The sequence below is a fragment of the Asterias rubens genome, chromosome 7 (assembly GCF_902459465.1).
Source record: "Asterias rubens chromosome 7, eAstRub1.3, whole genome shotgun sequence".
NCBI classification, from domain to species: Eukaryota; Metazoa; Echinodermata; class Asteroidea; order Forcipulatida; family Asteriidae; genus Asterias; species Asterias rubens.
The window spans coordinates 13,707,402-13,728,450 of NC_047068.1; the positions used below are offsets into that span (position 1 = coordinate 13,707,402).

At 37.0% G+C, this 21,049-nt stretch overlaps 1 protein-coding gene across 1 annotated transcript in view; it reads left to right on the forward strand.

The window, feature by feature from the left end:
• The window catches only part of LOC117292491 (tubulin-specific chaperone D-like), a 50,107-nt gene extending 36,016 nt beyond the window's left edge, over nt 1-14,091 (forward strand). The window contains exon 31 of the mRNA XM_033774553.1: nt 13,883-14,091. Within this exon, the coding sequence (XP_033630444.1) occupies nt 13,883-13,994 (112 nt within the window). The 3' untranslated portion in view covers nt 13,995-14,091. The remainder of the gene's footprint in view (nt 1-13,882) is intronic.
• Nucleotides 14,092-21,049: the final 6,958 nt, after the last annotated feature.

Here is a 21,049-nt window from a genome sequence, read left to right on the forward strand (position 1 = left end):
TTTTTACATCGGGTGTAAAGAACATAATTTGTTTTTACCTTTGCACTGATGTGTATTTAAAAAGCACTGTTTACTCAGTACTATCCCGAGTTGAAGAAGTTTTTAAGTCTTCAAATTCTAATTTCTAGACTTTGACAGTATTCAGACATAATTCTCTGGAGGATAGGTTAAGGTACAAACTTAATACCTAATGTGCTCAATCTCAGATCGACTGTCATCAAGTTTTATTTTTTCCCCCTGATGATTGATGTTCCTGCACTTTTTCTTGAATCTTCTGGACAGAGTAGATCATACAATAAACTTTAGTTTGCAGTTTACGAGAGTGAAAGGTTTGTAGATTCCCAGGTCCAAGTCTTCAGTAGTGAGGAGGGAGGGAGGGGCGGGACGCTGAATGAAAAAGAAGATGCCTCATTCATTAATAGGGAGTCTTTACGGATGGGTTAATGATGAATCCCACATTGATGGCTTGTCACCTCAGTGTATTTACTCTCCTCTTTACCTTTACTAGGCGGAAGGAATGCCCTCCGTGGAGCCTAATGGCTCTAACGGGGTCATCGTACTCGGGGTTCTAAACTATCTCCATCCATTGTGGTATGAGGGTAAGGTACTCTAGGGTAGACTGGTCCCCTTGTCTTTATCCACAGGGATGAAGACAGGCACTGGTCTTACAGGCCCAAGGATTTCATTGGATACAAGGATTTCATTGGATACAATGATTTCATTGGATAAATGAGGAATATGCCCTCCGTGGAGCCTAATGGCTCTAGCAGGGTCATGGTACTCAGGGTTCTAAACTATCTCCATCCATTGTGGTATGAGGGTAGGGTAGACTGGTCCCCTTGTCTTTATCCACAAGGTCGAAGACACAGGCACTGGTCTTACGGGTCCAATGATTTCATTGGATACAATGATTTCATTGGATACAAGGATTTCATTGGATACAAGGATTTCATTGGATACAAGGATTTCATTGGATACAAGGATTTCATTGGATAAATGTACAGTGACATAAGCTTCTGTGTTGTGATTGGTCCGAGGTGATGTACATGTAGTGTCTGCTTGCACTTTCGATCGTCTGCAATTGAAGCGTATGTGTGCATAATGTTGTGTACATCATATAATGCTGTTTTATTCACTGTGTAATTTTAAAATACATGTATGTGTAATTGTGCAAGTGAATCGACTGCGAAACCTCTGTGTGAAATGAATGCGAGGTCAAAGGTACATTTGTAAGGATCCATACATCTGGTCATGCAGATGTCTGGGGTTAATCACGAGCCAAGAATTTTCCCCAAAAACACTACCATCTGAAGATAAAATATGTGTTTGTGACTAAGAGCGGATGAGAGCACTGAACTCAAGCTCTGGTGCTTTTGGTCAGGGGTAATGATGGGTACCTGTGAGGGGCAGAGATGGTTCTTGCGATTGATTTAGCCGAGTAGCGCATATTAATGTTGCACAAAGCTGTATACTCCCAACCAGGGAGCTGAGATGGTTTAAGGAGTGACCAGGGGTAATAATGTGAAGTGCTTTGGGACGCATTAACCCCCCTCTTATACCAATTTGACTAGACTAAACATTTCAGATAATTATAACTATAGTAACTAATAGCCTTAAGCAGTTCAAATCTATCATTTAAGAGGTGAGTGCGTCATCACATCCAATATTTGAAGAGGCTCTACAGCGAGGAATGGTTGTCAGAATCCCTTCATCTCAAAGATGATTTTGATCAAACACGGTTTTAAGTGACCTTTTGGGAGTTATTTGATCAGGCGCAAACTCAGTGCTATTAATGGGACCCGAAAGGCTAGAGTGCAGTCCTGGTAAATTTGAGAGGGCGGTCGGGTTACAAATATAAATTTTATTATTTTTTTTCTCCGGCCTCGAATTAACCCATAGCACCACAGCAATTGCCGTGGTGCCTTGTGCAATTGCCGTGGTGCCCTGTGCTTTTGCCGTGGTGCCCTGTGCTTTTGCCGTGGTGCCCTGTGCTTTTGCCGTGGTGCCCTGTGCTTTTGCTGTGGTGCCCTGTGCTTTTGCTGTGGTGCATAGTTCCAATACAAACTTACATTTTCCCCATAGAGTGCCCCTTTTACCAGATGGAAATTGCTGTGCCCCTTTAAGATTGAAGTTCAAGGACTGTGTTCTGGTTTATATAATTGTAATCCTTGGTTCTAAAAGTGATGCAACAACATGCAAAGAAGCAAAAAGGAATATGAGATTAATGTAAAGTTTTTGTACTATTGCTAATTAGCAACCAGTAGGCCTACCAGTTGTTAAATGCATTCAACTAGTTCTTTGAAAATCCTGAGGCATTTCTTCGTGCTATCTGGAAGGGACTTTTGTGCACCCTCTGGTTTGCAGTATTTAACACCCCTTCAGAAAACCTCACCAACGCCCAAACCTTCTTCAGAATAAAACCTAACAGTAGTCTAAGATGAGCACCAATCCATAGCAATCCCTGCACTACAACATATTGTCCTCAAGTTCTTCCCATGTCTCTTTCCAACTTGGCATGGCTGGCTTGTGCGTAAAGCGCTCGCCTCTCACCAAGGTGACCCCGGTTTGATTCCCGGCCGGGGCCATATGTGAGTTGAGTTGTGCGTTGGTTCTCTGCTGTGCCACGAGGGTTTTCCAGACCATCCGGTTTTCCTCCCTTGGGAAAAATCAAACACTTTTGATCTTGGCTGTGCTCCGTGGTCATAATGGGTTGATGTGGCTGGCAGCCAAAGGCGCCCTTGCATGCCTGCTTCTTGAACACATTGTAGCTGCATCCTTTGCAATATAGCTCGTAGCTGCGAGTAAGGATGATTAGCCCCCCAAATTATTATTATAAAACGTTCAAAATTTCAGGGCATTCCTTCCCCTTTGTGTAGGTCGCAATATCCCTATCAGGATTGCTGCATATTGGCAGCTGTCAAGTTGAATCTCGTCAAACTTATTCTTGTGTAAACATCAAATTAATTCAGAGTCCTGTAATCGCTTTTAGGAGTGGGAATCTGGGATTACTATGCACATACCATTAGTCAAATTGCATTTTGGATTTATTTGTCACAATTATTTGAGGTGTTTGAGTGGTAGAGTGAAATTGTAGATGTTTTAATTTTTCATTGTAAATAGGGGGTTATATGAAAACAACCTAGAAAACAACCCAACACTAACCGGGGCTTATGTTTGGGAATGAATTTTAACTAAATTTAATTTGAATTTGACTCCCTAGCCTCAGACATGATATTTTTCATACTTACCAGAAAAAAAAGAGATTAAATAGTAAAGTCTGATTCAGTATCTTGACAGTCCATAATTTAGCTTGTACCTTATTATACATATAGGTTAACCCCTTTGCAAGAAAATTGTACTGCTTTTTTCAAAGGGCCAATTATGATGCCTGTTTAACACAAATTTAACAAATATGCTAGGGTTAATAAGTGGAAAAAAAATTAAAATCTAGTAGTACATAAAATGAACCACAATTGCATTAAACAAAATTATGATAATAAAGACATTTGTAAGGGGCCTAATGCAAAAGCGTCTAAGCACATAAAGAGAACAAGACAATAATACAATGAGTGAAAGATACAATACAGGTACATGTAATAGAGTACAAATAAGCAGCTTCAAACAAATGATAATGGGTGCGTTCGTTTAGCTTCCCTAGGTCGACCCCAGTGTGTGGCGCTTTTTTTTCCCCAGGACGAACGTGTGCAGATAATTACCCACGTTCGTCCTAGGAAAAAAAAACGCCACACACCGGGGTCGACCCAGGGGAGCTTAACGAACGCACCCAATAACATAACAAAAAAACTTTCTATTGCAACATCATGGCACTACCATTAAGAATCCAAATACCTCCCTCTACTGGTTGTGTTATGTGAAGGTTTGGCAGAGTTTTTTATCCCCCTAAGTATTAAGACGCTACTTGACAGAATGACTCAGTTCAGCTGCCAGCTGTCTTGAACTCAAGCCAAGACTTAATGGTCCCCTGTTTAAGAAGGAAGGGATACTGTGGGAGTGAGGTCTGGCTGAACCACAAAGCAGCCTTTCAGGGGTCTTCTTCAATTCAATCCAACCAAAATACTGCAACCTAAGGAGCAACAAAAAAAGACAACATTTGTAAGAGTCTTTGTGTGTCCCAACATATTCATGAACTAACAAACCTGTGAAAGTATAAGCTCATTTTCCGAAGTTGTCAATGTACGTTATATGCACATCTTCCAGTGTTGAGCGTAGTGCACCATTAAATTCAGATGGAGATTAGATTAAGTGTGAAGAAGTATAGTTGGATTTCGGTAATAACTCATTTTGCAGGCTTACTTTCGCGTAACGTTTGCCTAGTCTGGCTGCTGAGTTATTTTCTTGAAGTTGATTTCAGAATGATTTTGAGAAATCAGGGATGTGATCTGTCGGGACACTTCCTGACAATCAGCTTTTCTGACTGATCTCCTTTGACCAAGTATCTCTTGAGAGGGATGAAGAGAAAGTCCTTGTTTTGACCCGGGTCCAATTTCATGGCTCTGCTAACTGCCGAACTTTGTGTAGTAAGCGAAGAATGCCTAGTTAAATGTGGAGTACAAGCAAAAATTCTATGCTAGCCCGTCAATTACGCTTGACAAAAGCCTGGAATTACCTGCTTCAAATTCTTTGCTTAGCACAGCCATGACATTGGGACCAGGGCCCAATTTCATAGTGCTGCTTAACGGTAAGCAAATTTCCGTGCTTACTGTAGCAGAAAAATGTGCTTAAGCCTTAGCGTATTTCACAATTAGCAGAAAAATTGGGCGCCCATATTGCGTGTTTACCGTGGGTTTGCATGGTGCCATCATTTATTTTCGTACGGTAAGCACCGGAAGGTTAGCATGCCTTTTCGTGTGCTTACCGTAAGCAGCGCTATGAAATAGAAATTGCACAGTAAGCACAAAATCGGTCGCTAAGCAGCGCTATGAAATTGGGCCCTGAACTCTATATTTTTAATGATGATGTCATGAAGAGTCTGCAAACCTCTTAAATTTATAAATCCTTTATATTCAGGAGGTTTCATCTCCAGAAATAGAGGAAATCACCTTAAATTCGTCAGCTTTTGTCTTTGCTTGTTCTTTCTTCACTCACACCTTTTGTAGAATTAATAATAAGTAATAATAATAGTTTGTTGAATTTTTATTGCGCTCTCTCCAGGACCAGCCTGTTCGAGGGCGCATAACAGTAAAAATGGAAATTACCCAGAAACAGTTTAAGAAAAAGTACATCAGTAAAAATAAGCAAAATAGAAATCAAAGCCTTGTTTCACACAGCACAGACAACTTTTCAAATTTATCGTTAAGACTAAGAGTATTCCAAAAAGCACTCTCAGCGTGAAGTGGTTACAAGTACTGAGACTATCATTGCCTCTGACAAATATGTCCTCTGAAAGACTTCTTTCCCACTTATAAAGGCTCTCATCTTTGAAGAATAGACAGCTGAAGATGCTGAAGGGACTTTTTAGGAGCATGTAAAACAATAACAAGAAATAGTAGTAGAATTCTTTGGGGGTAGTACTTATCTCTCTAAGGTAGAACTGTTGGCTCTGAAAAGAGCCGATCGGTTTGGTATTAAATGTTTTTATTAAGTATGCTCTAGTCGACATCAATAGGTTGAAGAGTGTGTAGGGATGATGGGCTTAATATCTTGAGTTGGACTTTGAGGATCTTGTAAAAATAATATCTTGTGTAGTTTTATCATGAGTCTTTGAACAGACAAATGCAAAATTAAAACAGGCATGTAAAACAATAACAAGAAATATTAGTACAATTCTTTGGGGTACACTAACCTTTCTATGTAGAACTGTTGGATCTGAAAAGAGCCGATCGGTTTGTTATTGAATGTTTTGACTAGTATGCTCGAGTCAACATCAATAGGCTCTTGAGGATCTTGTAAAAATAATATCTAATGCACATTTTTATCCTGAATCTTTGAAGAGACGAACGCAAGACGAAGAACAGGCACAGATTCAGGGTTTAGTTGTTCGTCTTACATACATTATCAGCATTTATTAGAGGCGCCTTTTTCCCAAAGTTACAAAGCGCCTACAGAAGATGCAACAAAGAAGTCAAAACTCAAGATGTTCCAATGTGAAAATGTGAAATGTTCCAATGTGAAATAAAACAGCCAAGTGTTTCTGTATGAATGAGTCTTAAGTAGTTTCTTGAATTGTCAAAGTAAATTTGCATGGCGAAGATGATGGTTATGAGTTAGACTGGTCCCCTGTCTTGATCCTACAGGATAAAGACAGGTACATGTGCTTGCTTTTCAGAACCAGTGGTTTCATTGGATACAATGACTTCATTGGATAAACATGCAGTGACGTAAGCTTTCCATTCCACATATTGATTGGTCTGAGGTGATATTGAATTTGACTGTGTATATCTCTCCATGTGAAATGTACATGTATGTACAAGTAGGTGAAAGGTGATCATGGACGGGGATTGACGTGGGGGGGGGGGGAGGCCACTCTCTGGCATATTTCCAGAGCCTCGAAGTGTGACGTCAGATGTTCAGGCGAAGTCCCTCCCTGCTCTCATCAACTGTGCTTTTCTATTTGTAAACTTTGAACTTGTTCCATCACATGATAATATGCCTAATCTCACGACAGACCTAAGTTCGTATTGCCTCTTTGCATCGGTGGCATGGTTGGTCCGCCTCTCACCAAGGTGACCCCGGTTCGATTTCCGGCCGGGGCCATATGTGAGTTGAGTTGTGCGTTGGTTCTTTGCTGTGCCACAAGGGTTTTCCAGACCATCCGGTTTTCCTCCCTCGGGAAAAAAAACACTTTTGATCATTGACTGTGCTCCCCCGTGGTCATAATGGGTTGATGTGGCTGTCAGCCAAAGGCGCCCTTGCATGCCAGCTTCTCAAACACGTTGTACATGTAGCCTTCGCAATTCAGCTGGGAGTAAAGATGAATAGCCCCCAAATTATTGTTATTATTATTATTATTATTATTATTATTATTATTATTATTATTATTATTATTATTATTATTATTATTATTATTATTATTATTATTATTATTATTATTATTATTATTATTATTATTATTATTATTATTATTATTATTATTATATTATTATTATTATTATTATTATTATTATTATTTTATTATTATTATTATTATTATTATTATTATTATTATTATTATTATTATTATTATTATTATTATTATTATTATTATTATTATTATTATTATTATTATTATTATTATTATAATCATCACGAGCAGCTAGGAACCTTTTGGGCAGTATTTGTGGTAAAATTGAAATTACAACAAATAATTGGCAAGTTCAAAAAGTTAAGGTATCCATTTGATTGGGTTGGAGAGGAAAGGCATCCACTAGAGTTATGGAGACTGATTGATTTGTGAAAATGTCATCAAATAAGGCGATGGAATTGTACAGAAAATAAAAAACAGTTCATGTTTGGTCAGGAATTTTGTGGACGCTTTTATCTGGGTTGTTAATGCAGTAATCTCCGGATGTTGAAATCATAATGATTGGATGAGGGAGGAAAACCAATGATAGGAAATATGCAGACTTTTATAGATTGATGAAGGTATCAGGCCATCTCTGGAGTAAGTCAAATTCCTGATCTGTGAACTCATGGGCATCTCAGATAAACGCCATCTTAAAGACATTACCGGATTGATGATTATCGGGGTACAAAAAATCCATCTTTTAAAATCGGGAAGCTCAATCATTACTTTTATTATACTATTTGTGGAAATGAAACCAAGGATACCTCATAAGTGAATCTAATCACTGAAGCTTGGGAGCATGAGGAAAACTGTAGACAAGGGTGCTTGCTATGTGAACCAGAAACACAAGGGTTAACCACTACTCTTCCATGAAAATTGTTCTGGGTTTACCTAGGGCTTAATGTCCCATTCCCAGAATAAAAAGCAGTTATGCTGAAGCAGTTATGGTAAAGCGTTTTGCTCAAGGACACAAGTGCCACCACCGGAACTCGAACCCATACTCTGCTGATCAGAAACACCACAGAGCTTTAGTCCAGTGCTATTAACCGTTCCTGCATAACACTTATAAAAAATCATACCAGTATTAATGATCCAGAGAAAGATTTCCAGCGGAAAATGAAACACTAACCCTCAAGAAGTCTGAAATAGTGTAAAAGTCCAGAATAGCATCTAAAATAAAATAAAAGAAGGTTAAAAAAAAAAAAAAAAAAATGACTTGCTTTTTATGATTGCTTAATTTGATTGCAACAATCAAAATACAATTCATTTGGTCATGCAAAAAGAAAAGGTTTAACAAAACAGTACTATTTATCTCACCCTCCAAATGGGACCGTGGCATGTTGAAAACTAGAACATTGACATGAATGAATACTTCTGGAACCAATTACGTGTTAGAATGTAATTCATTTTTTAGTCCAGAGTATAATGTTAAAATGTCAGCAACACTTGGGTCCCACTTGAATGTGCCTGGCTGATTGGAAACACTTTGCAGAATTAGGGCAGCAAATTGTATGACACATTCTTTGTGGTTTTGCATTTCATGTTGACGCTTGTCCTGACGCTCACTGCAGCAGAGACTTGTTGTTATTAAGTCAATGTTTTCCCCAAGTGTCGAGAGTTTCAAATGTTCGTTCGTAGTCAGAGTCAAGAGACTAGAATGTAGGATTGGAACTGCCTCTAGCTACCGGGTGATTTCGGTGGCCTTGTGGTAAGATATCTAAGGTTGTGGGTTCGAATCGCATTGAAGCAATACGGGGTTTTATTACAGGTCTCGGGAAAGTACTAAGTACATGTATGCAGTGCTTTTGGTGAAACTAAAATATATTCTTTATCCCCGATGAAAATAAGACTATTAGACTAGTCTTAGGGTGGCATGGTTGGCTATTGGATAAAGCGCTCGCCTCTAAAAAACGTTGTGTTGTCAGATTTGATTTAAGTGATGCAAACTGATTTGAGGTAAATTATTATGACTGCAGCGACGCCACCCACTGCGTTTTCTAAATAATGTGCCTCTACAAATTGAAATATCACATGTCTACTACATAATTATTTGATATGATTCAATTAACGTTCTGAAATCATCAGTTCTGTCCTGGTCTGACGAGTACCCTAGGACCCTACCGGTTTCGTTGACATATGACATCATGAAGCCTGCCCCCTAGTGACATCAGAGGCATCGTTCACACCACAGCACGCTGTGCGGTGTCGGTCTCTTGCTGTGCACTCTAATAGAGTATTAAGTAAGAAAGGCTTAAACCAGAGTGTACAATTTGTGTTATGACAGAAGCAGATCAATCAAATTGGGGCTGTTTCTTCCTTGGACTGTGGAGTAGAAATTCGTTTCGGAATGAAGTATCAGGCCTGATAGTTCGATGAGAAAGAGTAGAAAAACCTTCTCTTTTATAATTTAAGAAAAAAAGCCAACTCAACATAGATGCAGCATCGCTTTTAAGGTAGGGTCATACTTTAGTAATGATCCTGACAATTAAAAAACAAAGTTATCCAAAAGCCTCCTTGTTATAAAAATGGTAATGATAGTTTGTAGACTGAAACATTACGCCCACCCCTGTTGATTAGAAAGCAATAAAAGTATGCCAACCATATTGAACCTACAAAGATCGCCTACTATGCCAACCATATTGAACCTACAAAGATCGCCTACTATGCCAACCATATTGAATCTACAAAGATCGCCTACTATGCCAACCATATTGAACCTACAAAGATCGCCTACTATGCCAACCATATTGAACCTACAAAGATCGCCTACTATGCCAACCATATTGAATCTACAAAGATCGCCTACAGGTGACTTTTGAAAAGTCAAATTGCAGCGGTGTGCGTTTGTCAGTTCTGTGCCCAGAGATGCGGTTTATACCTGCTGTCACCTTGCTCAACGAGGATTGTTTTGATGTTCTTGATGGAAATACCATGACATTTTTTTGCCATTTTCTCTTCAAGTAGACACTGCATGTTAGCTGAAAATTTTGCAGGTGGCTTTTATTGTTACTTGTATCTCTATGGATAGTGTATATAAACTTTATCATATAAATCAGCAGAACATGGACAAAAACCAATGACCCTATCGTTAATTAAAGTTGTGACTTTTTTAACTGCATTTCAGGTACATTTATTTTGCCATTTTTTTGACAGAGAGTTGACCTTTCAGAAAACAATTACTCTGCTATATATTTCACTGATACAAGCTCCTGATTTCTGTAAAGAGCTTTAAATGTCATGGTGACCCGGTTGTCGTAGAAACCTTTGTTATCTATTTATTTTGTCTAAAGAGTTGCCATTCAGCCAGGAAATCTATCACTATGACAACAGTTCCTATGATTTACTCACTTGTTGTCATTTTCCAAACAAATCCATTCACACATATTAATATCCTTCACTCATTCTAGCGCTAAAAGTCATGACCTTTGAACCCCCATGAGGTTTACTGCCATTTCTAAAACTTAGTAGGAAATGACATCCTGGGGAATAAAAAGACCGAAGATTGATGGTAGGTGCTTTGCCCAGGTGCAGACATGATCATTTATATTATTTGGATGTAGGGTGTTTGTTTGCACCTAGAAAACATCCCTGAAATGCCTTGAAATTGTGTGCCAAGTTTATGTACAACGGATATAACAATCTAACATGGGCTGAGTTAATGTACTTTATCCAGGCAGATTCAAATGCAATTTTGTTAGAAGTAAACTCACTAATATAATCATTGAAAATAAATCAATTCATAACCTCCTTTGGATGTCATTTGAAAATAAATCTCACCAACAAATTTTGTTTTTCCTAGAGGGGGACAAACAACTGACATGGATTGATTGACTTCATAGTTTTACACGCCTGTCATTTTAAAATTCAATCTGGAACAGCGGATATTCCCCCCCTATCGCCCAACCTCCCAAAACAAATTGTAGTTGACAACAACTTGCCTATAAAATGCCTAGCATCTCAACAAGGCATTCCAGCATGTCCAAGGCAGTCTGTAGACCCTGCTCTATTTTCTCAGCCTCCCCCCATGGCTTGCAGTTACACATCGTTAACCTACTGGGGTGAAACTTGCTGTGACACAAATACAGGCCTCTCTTTTCCCCCTATCCCACTGACTCTCTCTGGAATCTCTCCCGCCCACTCCACTCAGCATGAGAAATGATTTGCCTGCAATAAATTTGCAGAGAGTTTTATTAACTGGGACTGATGGGCACTGCTAAGAATGTAAATCAACTTGTGGAGCTGGTGATGATTGGCTGAGGGGGCTGGTAGACAAATCAACTGTCTATTTTGATGTGGATGATATTTTATACGGCTCGAATGATGACAAGCGTTGGACGCTTTATTTCAAAAATATTTTGCAGAATTCTTTGGAGGGGATTATATACAATGGAACACTTGAAGACTGTCAAGTATAGTCAAAATACTTGTTTTTATTATTAATACTTTGAAATTGTATTTCTAAGTATTACTGAATATGGGTTTTGGGGGATGGAAAACATGGTGTTAAGAATTAAAAGGCTATATAGAATGTTTGATTGATGATGTTAATATAGTCCTCATATTTTAGAGAACAATTACTTGTAAACACTTTTCAACTGGTTTGTAACAAAATAACACTACTACATTTGTTTGGTAAAAATCCATGAAATAAATATCTTTAAATACCTTTTCAGTTTATTTAGTGTTTGTATTTACAGGCCTTGACTTTCATCTTTGAGAGGGCAAAGCTGTTTTCATTCTGCGAAGGGCACTTTTATTGAAAACTTTGAAGGGGCACCACGGCCAGGACCAGGGCAATAGACGCCATGGCTTCTGAGTAATTCCAGGCCTGGTCTTGCAAAAAATATTTCATCTGTTTGGAATTTTAAAGACACTGAACACTATTGGTAATTGTCAAAGACCAGCCTTGACACTTGGAGTATCTCAACATATGCATGAAATAACAAACCTGTGAAAATTTGAGCTCAATTGGTTGTCAAAGTTACGAGATAATAATGAAAGGAAAAAACACCCTTGTCACACGAAGTTGTGTTCTTTTAGATGGTTGATTTCGAGACCTCAAAAATGCTAAATCTGAGGTCTTGAAATCAAATTCGTGGAGAATTACTTCTTTCTCGAAAACTATGTCACTTCAGAGGGAGCTGTTTCTCACAATGTTTTATACTATCAACCTCTCCCCATTACTCGTTACCAAGTAAGGTTTTATGCTAATCATTATTTTGAGTAATTACCAAGAGTGTCCAGTGCCTGAAAAGAATTAGAAATGTGTTCGGCAAAGATAAACACGAATTGTAAATGTTAAAGTGAAATGATGAATCAATTTTTGAGTTGGCGTACTTAATAGGTGACTTATATACTGAACCCCCAGGCCTCACTATAGAGTCAGACAGAACAGAGGGAACCAGCATGTCCATATATGCCGTTCTTAAACGTTTCCAAGTTGATCTCCCTTACCCTGGCCTCCGGGTATGTGTAGCTTTGCCGGAAGTAATTTCCGGTTCATACAAGTTCAGTATATGAGGGTTTCTCCCACTTTCAGTTAGCTAGTCAGCTGTACATTTGACTTGCCTGTACCTGTAGAACATCTGGCGAGCCAGGACTCAAAATACCCACTGGACCCTGAGTCCAGTAACTTTTGTACAATAAAGAAGAACTGAACAAATGTACTAGTTTAGATTTATTCTCTGACACATTAAAAGGAAATAACAAGATAGTCAAACTAGTAATTAAGAAATTACCAGGCATGATATTCTTCCTACTTTAGTCTGATTGTTTTATTTTTGCTTCTAAAAAAATCAGAAAAATTTCCATCAAATAGCCTGCACCATATGAACAAGTAGGTCAGCCCTCTTGCTCAGAAATTGGTTTCTTCCATTTTGATTAATGTTTGCACTTGTTAAATATATAAACCAAACCCAACACTTCATCAGTAATTCACCAACAGAAATGTGGGTCAAACTTTTACCGACACCCCCCCCCCCCCACCCCCAATGTTGTGATTACGCCGGTTACTCAGGACAACCACAGGTGTGTTATCATGTTTACGGCATACCAGCATGTTATCAGGGGAACTGGTCTCTGCCTTTTGTGTCATGGATACGTATGTTCCATATTATTATCCATCAGAGATTTGATTTTTTTTAAAGGCAATGAAGGAAAAAACACTCCCATTATTTTTTTTGTATTTGTATTTGTTATTTTACTTTGTGTATTTTTTCAAATTTTAAGATGTTTTTACGCAACACTGCCCCCTTGAAAAACAACTTTGGCTGAAGGGCTACCGTGTATATTAAACAAATGTTGGTTTGAAAAAAAACAGGAATTGAATGAAATGAACACAAATACAAATCATCTAACCTTATTTGTGCACAAATGAGTGGCTTTATATCTTGTGTACAATAATTGTAAGTCTCAATGAAACAACTTAACTTTCAGGATTGACCTATTTAATTTTAAGGGTCAATTACTGTAAACTCAACATTCCAACTTCACCATTAACTGCTTATTTTGCATGATGCAGTATAATTCTGCCAAAAAGTAAAGGTTCTCTTGTTTCAATTTAATTTTGTATCAGGAAACTCTACAAGTCTGGAATTAATATTCTGTGCTCTTCCCTCTGTCTTCTATCAAACATTTTTCCTCAAACCCATCAGGCACCCCCTCTCCTCCCATGACACAAACCGACATGCCTCTTAAATTACTCTCTCATAATTGTTATTTTGTCCCTTTTCCCATCCGCAATATTTAAAAAAAACAATCCTTTACACATACTCACACCCTGTTATTCACAGCGTACATATTTTGTTTCTTCAACGCATCCTCAAGTCACTAGTAAACCGGTAATTATCCCTTTCCCTTGTTTTTCATATTTTTCTGCAGATTTTGCGGCTTGGTTTTATTCCCTGGTGTAACTCGAGGAAAAAGCTTGCTCCAACTTCTCATCTTCCTGTGTCACAAGTACCCTAAGGTAAGTGTTTTGAGTTGTCTTTAAGATGGCGGAGGTATTGAGGTTAGATCTCAATGATGAGGCCCTCGGGAGGAGGATGCCACATGTTTCAAAGTTCATGAAGGGATGTTCAGTTGATTCCACTGGCCTTTGATAGTACTGTGAAATATATATATAAACATGTTTTAAATACACCAGGCAAAGAAACGTTAAATAATTGACAAGAGACGGGGAGGAGATTTAAAACATCAGTGAAAATTTATCTTTAGCAATTAAAAAAAAAAAAAAAAAGATGAAACTACGTTTTAAAGTTCCATCTGAAGGACAAAGCAATGGGAGACTTTCTGGGACGATAGAGGGCAGCAGACTTACCGGGTAAATCCATTGTTCTCAGAATTATGCGCATGTTCAGAACTACGTAAACAATGGAAATTTACCCGGTATGTCTGCTGCCGCCTAGCGTGGAAAGTCTCCTATTATGGTTAAGCACTTTGCTCAAGAATACAAATATCATGACTGGGACTCAAACCCACACTCTGCTGATCAGAAACACCAGAGCTCGAGTCCGATGCTCTTATTAACTCCATGGCTACGACATGCCACTTGTTGTCACCCTGTGTTAAAGAACCTAGTGCGTTAAGAGCAATGGCTTCTGTGGTGTGTCTGTCTATTAACTACACACTGCGCTGCAGCAACTTAATAATTGTATGTACCTTTAATGTCAGAATGACACCCACACCCTGCTGTAGAAACACCAGAGCTTGCTTGAAATTTTACTGTAAAGTGTTGTGGTACCTTTTTTTGTGTAAGAACGCTATATAAATGCTTAGATTATTATTGAGTCCTGTGCTCTTATAACTGCTAGGCCACAACCACCACTTGTAGGTCCCCTGTGTTAAAGAACCTTAGTGCGTTAAGAGAAAGGGCTTCTGTGGTTTGTCTGTCCATCTGTCTAGTGACTGCACACAGCGCTGCAGCACTTAAACATTGTATGTACCTTTAATGTCGGAATGAGCACTTCCATGTACCTGTAGGTAATGTGCAATGTGCTTTCTAGAAACACCATATTAATGAGTGTGTATTATGAGAATAAATTATACAGTGATCAATTTTATTCAGTCGTAACTAATGCCAGTCTTCTCAATTGTATGGTGAACTGGCTCATTGAACTTGATGGATATTATGTGTTGTAGGGTATACCGATAGTGTGTTGTATCATGCTCTATGGCTGTATACTGTTCAAAGAGCGCTCAAGCAGTAAGTGAGCGTATTCAAGAAATCTGTCAACGCCTAGGGGTCCCTTGTAAATCATAAACCCTCCAGCATGCAACAGTGAAGTCAACCAGTCCAGTTAAAGACGCTGGACACCTTAAAGTAATTGTCAAAGACCAGTGTTCTCATTTTGTGTCCAAAAATAGTATGCATAAAACAACAAATCTGTGAACATTTTGACTCAATTGGTCATCCAAGTTGCAAGAGAAAGGTGAAAGAAACAAACATGCTTGTTGCACAAACTTGCTTTCAGATGCCTAATAAAAGGCTTCAGGCCTGAAGTCAGTAAATGTTATGAGTGCGAAATGTCCTCTTGGTCAAAAACTATGTTATTTCAGAGGGAGCCGTTTCTCACCATGTTTCATACTATAAACAGCTCTCCATTGCTCGTTACCAAGTAAGTTTTTATGCTTACAATTATTTTGAGCAATTACCCAAAATGTCCAGAGGTGTGGATTTCACAAACAGCTAAGACTAGTCTCATCCCGAGTTAGGCCGGTTAATCGTCCTAACTTAGGACTAGCCTTATATTTTTGTAATTATCTCCCAAGACTTGTCCTAAGTTAGGACTAGTCCTAAGTTAGGACTAGTCCTAAGTTAGGACTAGTCCTAACTTGTTTGTGAAATAGACCGATCCACTAAGCTCCGCCACATTGCATATTGACCAATCACAACGCAACGAAGGTTTGACAAATAAGGTCCGACATGCGTGCGCGTATCTTGGCGCGCGGCAGAGTTGTGCAGAAAGGCATTGGAGAGCCCCATGTGTTCTTGCTCACATGTGCGTCGTGGGCGGAGCCTAATGGATCGGTCTATTGACCCCAGTGCCTTTACCGTGATTGTGGCAGACTCATAAAGAGCAAGGATTGCATAGAAATGATAGAGACCCACCCCCCCCCCCCCCCACCCCACCCCACCCCCACCAAACCCAGACATGTCTGCATGTTTTTTATGTTAGGCTCGACGAGACGAGGAGAAAGTACATGTATGTTATCATGGCCTAGTTCTTGTAAGATTCCATCATGTCTGTACTTGGGTGGTTATACTAGCTCATTCAGTAACAGGTGGTCTACAGTCCCCTATCAGTCTGCCAGATTGTGCAGTATCTAGGAACAACGGCTACAAACAAACTGCATCAGTCCAGTTGAAGGAAATGCTCTTATTGGTTGTCCGACAACCTTTTACTATTCTTGAAAGTCAAATCACATGATTGGTGAAAGTGGTTCGTGTATTGGTATTCGTGATAAAGTGAAATGTTAGTGATTATACAAGTTCATAGTCTAGTACCAGCCCTCCCATAAGTTAGAACACAGATGTTTATATTAAACCACTTTGTTTCAAATCATACCTTGTAAACGTCAGACAAAAAACAGAAAAATAATGAGAAGGACAGAATGGAAGCAATCACACTTGAGGGGTCGTTCATAATTATCACCATTTTTACAAGCGTACAAACCATACGCTGGAAGGGAGGGACTAATACCAGCCGTTTGCTTTCATTTTCAACTTTTCTTTTTATATTTCTCATATCTGTGCTTGTATTATGAACAGGGTTTGCATGCTTTCTCACAATCACGTACAAGTATCACTATGTAAAATAGTTTGGAAACTTTTCTTATTCTTATTCTTTATTTGGCCAATAAACAATTACAAATACAAGCAGACAGAATGTCAAATAGATAATTATAAGTACATGTACAAAAGTAAATACAAAGCAAGAAAAACAATAAGGGCACAGGAAATTATAAAACAACCCTAATGTGATGGCCAGGATCAACAAAAGTATAATTAAACACTGTAGCTCGAAAGCCTGTTAATCCAGTCACATAGGGAAGCAAACACACTATATAAAATACTCTCTTTGGAAAATAATAATAATTTGAAATAAATACTAATATAAATAATCTGTTTACACAAAGCACAAATTAAAATAACAAAACCAAAACCAGAAATTAGACAAGCAAATAGCAAATAAATAAATAAAAAAATAAATAGTTAATTAAAACAAATAAATAAAAAGTATTAACAAATGAATGAATAAATAATTAGAAAAGTACATGTAAAAAAGAGATAAAGCAACAAATAATTCAATAAAGGGATGGATTTAACAAAAAATAGGTCAATCAACGAAAAAGTTAATCAAGCAATCACCTTTTCCACTTAAACTCTTACATCAATAAACAGATGATTAAATATGAATAAAGCAATAAAAACAACAAAACAACAAAACAACAATGAAAATTCAATATATGGCTAAACAAATAGGTGAATCAGTAAATGAATAAATAACAAAAAATAAAATAACAACACACGCAACGGAAATGAGCTCTTTTCAACATAAATATATCCAAAAAAATAAATAATGGATTAATAAATATAAATAAATAAATATAAATAGATAAATATATCAAACAATCAAACAATCAATTAATAAATAAATAAATAAATAAATAAATAAATAAATAAATAAATAAATAATTAAATAAATAAATAAATAAATAAATAAATAAATAAATAAATAAATAAATAAATAAATAAATAAATAAATAAATAAATAAATAAATAAATAAATAAATAAATAAATAAATAAATAAATAAATAAATAAATAAATAAATAAATAAATATTTATATATACATTTTAGCGTGATCTAATCACGGTGATCGAGAAAAACAATGGGTAGAAATTATTTCAGACAATCAAGGTTAATAAAACAAAAATAAATAAACAAAAAGGTCATAAAAAGGAACACGGCGACGGCCTTTGGTGAGAAAAGCAATTAGTAATCGAAATTGACATCATCATTAACAGTTTGTATGTTATCAATTTAATTTATATGTATTACAACCAGTAGCTCATTTAATCTGTTATATAATAGCAGTATGTATTGGAGCTTGTTGTATTGATGTATGTTGTTGCTGATAATTGTTGTTGAATAAACGGAGTAGTATAACTCCACATCAAGAGAAAAAAAAAAAATAAATAAATAAATAAATAAATAAATAAATAAATAAATAAATAAATAAATAAATAAATAAATAAATAAATAAATAAATAAATAAATAAATAAATAAATAAATAAATAAATAAATAAATAAATAAATAAATAAATAAATAAATAAATAAATAAATAAATAAATAAATAAGAAAATAAATAAACAAATAAAAACCAATATAAACAAGATGAAAGGAAAATAAGTGGATCTAAAAACAAAAACAAAAACAAACAAAAAACTAATAGGTTTGTTGGGATTGAAGGTCATGATAGTAAATAGATAATTTGTTACAAAAAACATTCAAAGTATCCAGGATAAGTGAGTCTTTTAAGTATGACGACAAGTTGCTCCATAACCGAGGAAATGAATGAATTGGCGTGTACTTAAGAGACTGTGAACGACACCTACTTGTGTACCACAATGCTTCCAAAAGAAAATCCTAGGTATTTAGAAATCCTACTACAGCAGTCCGTCCTTGTAAAGGTTAGACTATAAAGTGTCAAGGATCTCCTCTTGATTTTAGAACCATCTGTGAAGAAGATGAAAGAAACCTTCACCCTCCACCACAGCACAGAGTCCATGTACAACACTTTGATTAGTATGTCAAGGATTACAGATTAGTAATCGTCAGTTAGACTCATTTATGTGGAATTATTTACTAATGAATAATAATATTAATAAACGGTGCTTATTTGAGCGCTATGCCAAAAGAGGCATGATTATAGCACTTTACAATATGAAACCCTTATAAAAAAATATACAAAAAAGCTGTTAAAAACACACAAAAGCAAAGCAATCATAAATAAACATATTATTCACTAAACTATTTGCCAAACTAGGCCTGACTCATAACAAACCCGGACTGAACACTATCTGTATTCCGTCATTTCCTTTCTGGGTATATGCTCATCCTTCATGGACAATGGTTTCTACCTGTACTTGACCGACTTAAACTTACTAGCCTACATGGGTGAGGTCATTCAGACACAGTGCTAAAGACGGTTTTATTAAAGCAGTTTTAACTCATTCGGTCTTAACTTTAAGTGTCTGAACTTTGTGTGTTTATCAAGATTGATCTACCATAAAATAATGTACATCTTGCGTGTTGATTGTTAGTAACAATAAAAATAATAACATAGCATTTATAAGGCACACTTTACTGAAAACATTCAACAGTCTGGCAGTCTGGAAGATGTTTGATTGAAATGTTGATTCATAAATACCCCAGACAGTTTCTCTACTCCTATTGGTGGAGAGCTCATCACGTGGGTGTGTTTAAACGGTTGATAATGACCAGTGTTGATAATGACGCGTGTCAGGCGTGCAAGATTATCAGGCGGAACACAATTCATAGCTATTAGTAACAGTGCGTAATCTATTAAGCGCGCGCGTGTAATCTATTTATAAGCGCGCGCGCGTACATAAAACCCACACGCAATAGACTCTTCACAAAGTTTTTGAAAAAAATATTTCAAACCTCAAACTTTCAACTGTCCAAGTGTCTGTTATTGGGTTTTTAAAAACGTTTTTTAACAAAAGGGCATTTATGAATGGGAATAAAAGAGTTGTGACTCGTTCTTAAACGTCCGGTTAAAACCTTGCAGGGTCGTTGCCGTGCGCTTTATCACACGGCAATTCGACCCTGCCGGCTTAACCGGTTTAACCGGTTGTGTAAGAATTCGTCGCTACCCTTTTATTCCCTTATTTAAACTAACTATAGCTGGAATGATTTCTTGAATGGGTGCAGGGGTTGCCGTTTTTCATTAACTCGTAGCAAGACTAGATTTGAGGGTGATGGAGCCATGCTTTTTCTTGTTACAGATTTAGTCTCCTTTATCCTTTTAACTTTTCTTGAAAGAAGTAAAGCAATCACCAAAAAGGGAGAAAGAAATAGTCCACATTGTGTCCCAACCTGTAGAGTTGTATTTCTCTCTTTAAACTTCATGAATTGTACCATCTGGAAGGTTCTGGGTCTACAATATAAGGCCAGCAAGCCATTTTCTATGAATGTTTACTTTCATCAATTTTCATCCCTTATTACGTTACAAAATGTCTCTTCAGCATGAAGATCCCATTTCTCATCACATTCTTGTATACAAATAACATCTGTTTTGATACAGCTGTTGCAAGCAAACAATAAACCAACAATGAAGAGTAAACTATTTATTATCATTTCCCATGGAGCATAAAGGAACAAATTGGATTGTTCAGCTGTCCCTACATTGTTCACTCCATTGTCTTTACTTTATCTCAAGAGTTATTCACTACACACAAGTGTAGTGAGTAGAACACTTTTGATGCAACAAATCACAAATAAGAACAGCTTTTACATGTAGTTGAGGGCACCTTAACTATTTGAACTCAGACCTAAGAACGTGGAAGTTATCTGTAAACTCACTTAAAAACAATTCTTTTGCAATTATCACTGAGGAAAGATCAAAATGAACAAATTGACGCATGTCACGTTTTTTTTGTTCGCAAATGGAAGCCAGCATGACGCCATCGCTGTAATTTATTTAGATCTATGTCCTACGCCAGCTGACAGCTGCTGCTAGTGCTGAGGGGATGAGTTTGTATTATTCAAAGCTTTGCAAGTTTAAAGGTTTAAAAACGATGGGATTTGGTTTGCATCGGAAATAGAATTGATTGAATTTCCAGTCCAGAAACTCAACTGATTGCAAAGGGTACATTCAATGCCAACTCTCTTGAGTTAAAATATGAATCTTCAATACTATTTTAACTCGTATATTTTTAACTTTTTAACAGCCTATACTTTGATTGCTGAAAATGAAATCAGTACAAAATTTGAATCGTGTGCTCGAAACAAGGTTGT